At 41.3% G+C, this 9,640-nt stretch overlaps 1 protein-coding gene across 1 annotated transcript; it reads left to right on the top strand.

The window, feature by feature from the left end:
- Positions 1-467: 467 nt before the first annotated feature.
- On the top strand, positions 468-9,231 carry LOC139656172 (pyroglutamyl-peptidase 1-like). The gene is made up of 5 exons (XM_071533677.1): positions 468-583; positions 2,208-2,260; positions 3,519-3,635; positions 4,536-4,768; positions 5,948-9,231. Exons 1-5 carry the CDS (start codon positions 550-552, stop codon positions 6,138-6,140), a joined length of 630 nt encoding a protein of 209 aa, XP_071389778.1. The 5' UTR covers positions 468-549; the 3' UTR covers positions 6,141-9,231.
- The last annotated feature ends 409 nt before the right edge of the window (positions 9,232-9,640 follow it).

Genomic DNA, 9,640 nt, shown 5'->3' with positions numbered 1-9,640 from the left:
GACTTATTATTTTTTTTGCGACCAAATGTTTATTGAAATGAAAACACACAATTTACAACCAAAAGCACGACTTGTTTGAGTTTAACAACAATAACTGAGGAACATACTTGAAAAATAATACATAATTAGAATAACACTCTAGACTTATAAACATGAAAATTGGGCCATAAGACTAGAGAGCCAGTAATGCTGAACAGAAACAGAACCATGCCTTAATTTATGTTGAATATCACAGATCTACATTCAAAACAATTTTATGGTGACTTTTCCTTAAAATTAGTTTTATGATATACTGTTTGGCTTCGTTTTCATCTTCGTTTTCATCTCGTCTCCATTTGTTGCCGGAAGTCGTCGCAACGCAAGCGCCCTCCCCCCTACGTCATCACGTCACGTTGCTCGTGTAATGCCTTCGGAGCAGTACTGTGTTGCGCAGCTGGCCAGAGGGAGCCGTCAGCTGCGGAGGAGCGGAGCGGATACCCGGACACACTCCCGGTTTCTGATTAAAAATAAAGAATAAAAAGCACCGGATTCTCTGCAACACGACGGAAGATGGATAACAGTAAACGAGCCGTGGTTGTTACAGGTCAGTCTGCTGTACTTTCCCGCTCTTTCCTCCTCTTCACGTCCCTGCCGACAGACAGAAAGGAGCGTGAAGTGCTGGAAAAAGTTGTGTGAAGCCTCTCTGTTGTAAATGACAGCTGCGCTAATGGCGTCAAGTTGCTCCTCGCTTCACCGCACAGTCCAGCTGCTGGCAAAAAAAATTGGAACTGGGGGAAAAATTGTGGTAGTTTTAATAATAACAACCGACGCATTAATACGAGGTCTGTTCATTTATTTCATGTAATTACAGACTGTTGACAGGCTAAAATAATGCGACCGAGAATTGTAAAGTGTTTCAAATCTAGCTAACGTTAGAGCGGTTTGGCTTTTTCAAACAATACAAACAATACATGAAGACATACTGCAACTTAAATACCGGCGACTTAAAGATCTCATACACCGATAAACTCATATCCTTAATACTGAACCTAGTGAAGATAGCTAGGGCAGTGACTTGGTGTTTTCAGACACAAAGGCCTGTTGCAGCGCAGTCCCAGCCGGATAAAGGATGAGCCAGCCTGGGAACAGCGGCTTCACAATAGAGGGCCGACTGGCAGCTGCCGACCCTCTCTGCCTCTTTTCAGCGGCCTGTCAGACAGACTGATCCCGGGACCCCCAGGGGACCCCGGGGGACCCCGGGGACCCGCTGACAACGCAGGGGGGGGGGGGGGGAGAGGCAGGAGGATGGCTGCCCACACTACTCTTCTATAAACAAGTCTGGACCAGTATCCGTACTCTACTGCTGTTTTTCCAGTTCTTTTGGAGTGATTTTTAGTGATTGATTTTATTTAGAAATTCAAGTAGTCAATGCAGCAACATTGCTGTACTTTTCCTTCCCTAACTCAAACAAAAACAAGACTATAAATATATATCAGTATTCCTGACAAGCAACAACTATACAATTTTCACTGCAATCCAAAAGACACTTTAAGTAAGTAAAGTTTATTTGTATAGCACCTTTCACAGATACAGAATCACAAAGTGCTTTACAATATTAAAAAGTAGCAATAACAGCAGACAGCACAGTGCCTGCAAATTAAACAGCAACAACAGACAAAAACAGACACAGAGACACGTATACAAGTACAGTATGAAGGACAAAAGTTCCAAACACAGACAAGGAAATAAAACCAAGAGCAAATAAAATCAAATAGAACAAATGACCACAGGCTAACCAAAAGCCTCTCTGAATAAGAACAACTCACAACTCATATCCAGGCCAGATCTAAGAGCCACATATGGCCCGACAGCCCAGTGGATATCATGTAGTCATGTCACTCTGCACTGAAAGACTACATTTAGAGAGCACCACTTACCTTAACATCTCTTCGGAGTGGATTCAACCCATTTACATTTGTTATTAATAGAGAATTGTCTGAGTGATCCCACCAGGAATAAAACTAAGAACTGTGGTGTTTGCATTCTTGCTGTCTTGGAGCAAACTTGGTGCATGTTTACATTTCATTTCTGTTTGTGAAACTGTATCTCTCCCTCGCTCTCTCTCTCTCTCTCTCTCTCTCTCTCAACCTTTCAACAGCCAAACCTGATCTCTTTCTCATATTGAATAGAAACCAAGGTGATCTGAAGCATGTAACTCTGTTTTACAGGTTTTGGGCCATTTGGAGAGCACACAGTCAACGCTAGCTGGGTAGCAGTACAGGTATTTTTTACCCTTTCATTGCTGGGATTATACACCTATATATGAATTCTGCTTTCTAAAAGTTTGTTATTTAATGCAACCTGGACAGAAACCAGTATGAGCAAGTTGTTAGATCAAACTGTTTATGTTCTGAGTTTCTAATTGATTTGTTGTTAATTCACAATGGACTCCAACTCCATCATTTCCAGACTGCTATATAATATTCATTCTGGAATAAAAAGATCATAACTTCATGTTCATTATATATTTCTTAAATATGGCACATTCAGTTTGCAAAGGTGTGTCATGCTGTAACAGTCTGTATCCTTTAGAAAGAAGCACATTTAGCTTTAATATTGAGCTTTCAATCACTTAGAGTGATTGTGAGCGAGTGTCACTTTCTCAAATAGTGGGTATGTCACGTTGAAGCTCTTGATTCGCTCAGCCTGGTTCACACCCTGCAGCAGGGTGGAGGCTGTGTGTGTGTGTGTGTGTGTGTGTGTGTGTGGTGGGGGGGGGGGGGGGGGGACAATGGCTGTCAGGGTGTCTAGACGGACTTGATAAGGATATTAAAGGCAAACAAAAGGCGTCTTTGTGGCGGGTCACAGACGTGGTCAAACAGCCTCTTTTCAATATTTATGGGGGGGGGGGGCTTGGTGACCGCGGCCATTTGGCCTTCGGTGTGTGTGTGTGTGTGTGTGTGTGTGTGGGGGGGGGGGGGGGGGGGTGCACGGGTGAAACCCACATTTAATTTGACACAGATTTGTCTTCCATACAATCTTGCTGTTTCCATCTTTTCCTTTTTGTTATTCTCATATGGGTTACTTTGTAAAGAAGGTTGAGTATTGCTGTCAGATTTTGGGTTTACATAATGCCTTGAAAAATATGCCAGTCCAAAATGCTGTTATTTGAGATTGGTAGAGCAAGTGAACGCTGTCTGCCCTCTAAGATGTTTGGGTCGTAGGCCATCATCAGTTCTGAATACTTCTGTTTTTATCAGTGTGAGAGTTCTTGTTGGATTGTTTTTTTTTAATTTAGGATTGAAAATATGGTTTTTGATGTTTAAAATGGGAAACCTTTGCTGTGACACCCTCAGCATTATGAAATCTGGAAAATGGAGTCCTGTACAGCTCGGTGTGTAGAGCATGGTGCTAACAGGCCACACATGCTAAAAATGTGTTTGCTTTAAGGCGCTTTGGATAAAAGCGCCCAACATGGCAAATGCATTCTTAAAATGTGGAAAGCATTTTTCAATGTAAGTTCTTGTTTGTCCTGATAGGAACTGAAGAAGCTCGGCCTGGGAAAGGAAGTGGACTTGCACGTGTACGAGGTTCCTGTGGAGTACCAGACAGTCCAGAGTTTGGTTCCTTCATTGTGGAAGCAGTATCACCCACTGGTAAGAATCTACAATACAACCTGCTAGGGCTGGGCGATATTTAATGTTATCGTTTATCGTCTTTCAGTGGAATCATATTGTGATGATATGAAGATATTTTGATATCTTGACACACATTTCTGCTGTCTGAATTGATGATGACAAGCAAATTTTACTTAATAGCTCTGATAAAATGAGGTATGGTACGAATATTATTTAAAAAATTCTGTTTTGTTTGACATCACACCTAACATTACCATTCAGTTCAATGAGATGAACATTAATTTGATTATTTAACGTGATTTTGCATACATGAACCATAACGTGATATATATTGATATTGAGAAAAATCCTTATGATTATCATGATATTGATTTCAACCATATCGCCCAGCCGTATATTGGGATGACATTTTTGAGAATGCAAATATGTCAAAATCTCACCAATGTTTGTTGTTTAAAATAAAATTCAACACGTATTTAGTGTTTCAGCAAAGTGTTTAAAAAAAAAAGTCAAAGCATTTATTGTCATATGCACAGTTAAAAACAAGTTTCCCCGTACAATGAAATTCTTCCTTTGCCTTCCACTCTGAATGCCATTTATCAAGAAACACAAGGTATAAAAAAAGTAGCAATAAGATAGTAATATATAATAATAATAATAATAATAATAATAATAATAATAATAATACAGCTGTTGTCACTGACAGATCTTTCTGTTTCTGTTGTCAGACGACTGAAACACTATGAAAAGAGATTTGATGGAGGGTCACAACATGCTAACAGCACAGAAATGACCGTTAGCCAGTTAGCAGTGGGAGTGTCATTGGTCATTTTGTGCCATGGGACAGTAAAACGTGACTTAATGCCTCTTTAAGTCATTTTAACTTTTGTTTTTCTTGTGTTTCATCTTGTTTTCCAGCTGGTCGTTCATGTGGGAGTGTCGGGCATGGCCACCACCGTCACTCTGGAGAAGTGCGGCCGTAACCATGGCTACAAGGGCCTGGACAACAGCAGCTTCTGTCCCGATTCGCAGTGTTGCATCGTGGGAGGACCGGACTGCATCGACTCGGTTATCGACATGGAGTCGGTGTGTAAGAGAGTGACGGCCTCGGGGCTGGGAGTGGCCGTGTCCGTCTCCAAAGACGCCGGGAGGTAACTCGTGTTTTCAGAATCAGCACTTTGTGAACCTTTCACCCTGCGGCTTCATGCACCGCCTGCTGTACTGAGCTCCTCTGGAATATTTTAGTGTGAGGCTTCAGGCTTGGAGGCAGGAAAACACGTTCAGCTCGCTCTGTTACTGTGTGCCAAAAGTCAACTTTTCACAAATTCAGATAGACAAACAGATACAGTTTTGAAGAGACACATTATGTATTTTTTGCTGCTTTGGTGTTGCCTTTCATAATGTTACATTGTTTTGGTGAGTTAACATAGCTACAAAGGCTGATGAGGTAGCATTAATCAAAAATCAGCCAGAAAATCAATAAACGACAGATCAACTGTTCTTCAAGCTTCGTTTTTGAGACATTTACTCCTGTAGTCTTTCAAATAAAACTTAGAAAAGTAGACAACTGGGAAGCTTTGAGTGGCTGCAATCAAGTTCTCGTCCATTTTGCTCTATTGTTCATGAAACTAAATCACATCAGTAGGGAAACAAGGAAATCTGATTGGTTACTGACAGCTGATGACCGTGAAAAGCTCAGCCATGGCAAACTTTTCTCTGTGGAGTTTTCCTGGTCGCTCAGCTCTGCGGGAAATGAATGAACTTCCAGCGGCTTGTTGATGATGTTGGTCACCGTCTGAACACTGTGGCCACCCATGAGACTGTAAAGCACTTTGGACAAAAGCGTCATGGTGTCCAGTAGGGCTGAACAATTAATCGAAATTTTATCGAAATCGCAATATGGCCTACTGCAATTTTCAAATCGCAGGAGGCGCAATATTTGTTAAAGGTGAAATGTGTCAAAATACCGTTTTAAATGAAATATTGTGGTGCTGCAGAGATGTCCTGGCCTACACATCGTATTCTACAGACTTAAGAAAACATCTTTGTTTGGTACAGATCCCCGCAAAAATCACACCATAATCATTTTAATACGTTTTTCCAATGAAAATGAGAATAATGATGTAAAAATGATCATTCCCTCTAATATCGCAAATCATATCGCAATTGCAATATCAGTCAAAATAATCGCAGTTAGATATTTTTTCAAACTCGTTCAGCCCTAGTGTCCAGGCCCTTCAGCTGTTTGATCCCCTCTCTCTCTCTCTCTCTCTCTCTCTCTCCCTCTCCCTCCCTCCCCCTCTCTCCCTCCCTCCCTCCCTCCCTCCCAGGTATCTGTGTGACTTCACCTACTACACGTCTCTGTACCTGAGCCACGGCCGCTCCGCCTTCGTCCACGTGCCTCCCATCGGGAAGCCGTACAGCGGGGAGGACCTGGGCCGCGCGCTGCAGGCCATCGTCCAGGAGATGCTGGAGCTGCTGCAGCGGGCCGAGGAGAAGATCCACTGCCAGCACTTCCACTGACTCTCCTGCCGTCCGGCCCCAACACCACACACAGAAATTGCACTTAACCACAAGTAGCCAAACCTTTTTTTTTTTTATTGTTATCTTTACTGGTGCGTAGTGAAAACTTCATAGCGTAGGATGTTTCAGCGGGTTATTTTCTGTATCGTTTCTCTTCGGTGCGTGACCCGAGTCGGTTGTGTTTTCATGTCTTCCAGTGGTGAGAAGATACAAGTCTCAAAGCAACGCTCGGTCAACTTAAAACTTTGGTCCCGCTGCCTGGGAACTTAAAATATAGGAATTCCCAGAAATTAACGAGGAAAACGAGTGCCGCTTTTCTTCGTTCACACTCAATTCTAACAGATAGAAATGAAGAAAGTCTGTCATGTTGCCAGATTTTGCAATCTACAGCCCCAAATGTGACTCCTATTTGCGCACCTTATAGGGTTAGGGTTAGTGAAATGGTTATAGAAGTCACATCTGGGGAAACTGCTGTATGTTTTCATCGTTATTTGACTTTGCTTCATCCTCAGATTTCTCTCAGTTTCAGCTCGATCCATATCGAGCTTGACAGGTTGTATTTCCAGACGCTTCCGTCTCCAGGGTTTATTTTCCGAGCCTCTGGTGACGTTACATAACGATGCACAATATGTTTCACTCGACATGTTATCATGGTGTTAAGCCGGTTTGTCCATGCATGATTAATGTACCTGATACATTGTGGTCCATGTAGAAATTTAAGCTGGAAATTGTATTTGCTTTGTTTCAGTTTCCTTCAGTTTTCTTCCCAAAAGCCAAACTGTGCCGTTTCACATTTAATGTTGAATTGTTTCTTGAGTCTTTTTTTCTTTATAAGAAGTTGTATTTTTTGCCTTCTTTTACAAAGGTGATTTAAATCAGGGAACGGGTTGGTTCCAGCTCATCTTCCCCCAGTCTGTCGGCCCGATTCTGACACAAAACCGTTTCACCAAACCCACCACACTGAGATCTGGCCTCGGCGGTGCAATGTTATTTTACAGATCTCACGTTCGTTGATTTATGAAATCAACGTTTTATAGGTTTCTCATGATTTTATTAGGGCTGCACGATTTTATATGAAAAAAAAAATATTGAGAATTGCAATATTTACTACAGACATTTTCAGACAGTTTTTCCTCAGAGGGAAAAACTTGTTCAGGGCGTCCTGAGCGAAGAGATCCTGCTGCTGTGGAGGATTCTTGGTCTACAGATCAAGTTGTGTATCGGTGAAAATCTTTTTATTTTTTTCAAACTGAGCAAATCCTACGCATTAAATCTGCACTAGGCAAGAGTTACATTTAAAAAAAAATCCAGCTGTCTTCTCAAGTCTAAATCAGGATCAGACCAGTTTCCAGTCTCCTGAACAGCAGCAGAGAAATCTGGACTCGGAGCGTTGGGATCTTTTCCTCTCTCGCCCGTTTGGTTTTTCTTTGGTAGAAAGCATCACAGACCGCTAAGGAATTCTGGGTATTAAAGTTCAAATTTTTTTTCCTCTCGCTGCGATTTTGGGGGCCGCCGATGTGCGAAGAGCTTTAACTTGGCGTTCCCCCTCACAAACATGCTAACACGCTGTTTTATCAAACTTATTTCTGTTACGTCGCGCAGTTTCATCGTGCAATCGCAATATTTTTTTTTAAATTTCCTAATTGTGCAGCCCTAAATTTGATTCCTTATGAAAAGCTTTCTGTTGTTCTCTTCATTGAGTCAGATGTCGCTGCTTGTTTTACCTGAGGATCTGATTCGATGGAGTGAGACGCTCAGCCAGTCAGAGTCGGGTCCTGGAGTTTTACTTCTGTCGCACTTTCTGCTTTGTTTTTTTTTTCGTTTCATTTGTACCTTAATCGTCTGGATTTTGGACAGCATTTTTGTTGAGCCATGTGAATGCTTGCTTTTTTTTTTTTTTTTTGGTTATTTTCATTTTCAGTCACTTTAACATATGTAGCTTTGCAGACACACACACACACACACACAGATTCATTTTTAACATTGTTTTCCCTCCAAAATGTGTAATTGTTTTATGTTTCTACAGGTGAGAGATGCTTTATTATCCTGAGCTTTTGGTTTGTTCTCACCTGTGTGACAAACTGGACAAACTGTGTCTCTGCCAGGCGGAGATGGTGCCACTCTGTTTTAAATGTGTGTTTTGTTTTGTGGCTTTTTTCTTTTATCTTTCACAGTGTAGAGCAGTGTGTTTCCCCTGCTGCTGACTCATCAGCACACTTAAAAGAATTCACTTTATTCCAGTTTCAGTCAAACCATGGCTGTAGATATAATGTGTTGTACCTAGTCTTAGGGAAACTAATAACTGACCACAGTACTTAGAGCTGCAGCAGTAGTCTTAAGACGTTTCCTTAAGTTTGGTTATTTTTCCACTTAAGTTGAGGCAATATTACTTAAGTAAGTTGAGTAAATGTCAGTTATTTGTAGCTGTGTATGTCATTTTAATCCCATGGCTTTTAAAAAATGCCCTCAGAGAGTGGGGTTTAGCACAAAGTAGCATCCTGGAGCGCTGAGCTCAGAATCGGACTTCCTCTCTGAAATATTATAACTATAATATGATAACTGTCATTTATCTGCCACTGTCTCTTTATTGTTTTCCTTCTTGGTTCTGTGGTCTAAAGATCTCTTAAGGAAGTATGTGAATGACGGGCGGTGTTAAGCGAGTTGTGATGTCTTTACTGTGCGTTGTGAGCGCTGAGGTGTTGTGGTTCAGTATGTGAAAGGCTTGAGGTCTGTTCAGTATGTGAAAGCCTCCGTACCTCAAGTTCACACGAGGTGACCTGTGGCCCTGACCTGACCCCTGACCCCTGACCTGTGCCTTGCTGTTTATATGTGTTCTGAAAAGGCCTTAAAATTGTCCAGCGGGTCAGTTTATAGATGTATACTGATAGCTACCTCGAAAATACTGTTATCTCAGTGTGTGCTCTGTTGTACAAAATACCATTATGGCTTTTTGATTTCTAGTGAGTGCCTGTGTTTAGGGAATATCCTCTGAAAGGTGTCGTCCTCCGGTGCTGAAATTAACAAAGCATTGTTACAAACAGTCATTTTGGCTTTGTGAAAAATATAGGCTTTGAAATAAAGAAAAGAATGAAAAGGTTACAAGTAATGTGTTTGTGTCTGTTTTTACAGCTCAGTGTTTATTTGTTTTTTTTTTCCAAAGCAGAGATATGACAGCTCATTATTATTTATTAAAATCATCTAGCTGACTTGTGGATTGTGTCAACAGTGGAAGGCCTATCTCAAAGATCATAAATGTTTCAGATGATGAATCACTCAACTGTAAATACTTGGCCAGCCTTCTGGTCTGCCAAAGTGTGGGATCGCCAGCAATTTTGTATCACACAGAGACTCCGTTACTATGGCGACTGATCTGGTACAGACTGGAAACAAAGTTGATTTTCTCACAATCTAAAAACCAAGAAATGTACATTTTCATATTTTCTTGGCTGTGAATAATATTTTGAGGTTGTGTGTAATTTTGTCCAAATAAACCTCTGTTG

This window comes from Centroberyx affinis, unplaced genomic scaffold, assembly GCF_046629955.1.
Source record: "Centroberyx affinis isolate AG114_WGS23_722 - 3 ecotype Tasmania unplaced genomic scaffold, CSIRO-AGI_Caff_v1 ptg002398l_1, whole genome shotgun sequence".
In the NCBI taxonomy this organism is placed as follows: Eukaryota; Metazoa; Chordata; class Actinopteri; order Beryciformes; family Berycidae; genus Centroberyx; species Centroberyx affinis.
The sequence above is the reverse complement of the archived record's forward strand: the minus strand, read 5'-3'. Positions and strand labels throughout refer to the sequence as shown.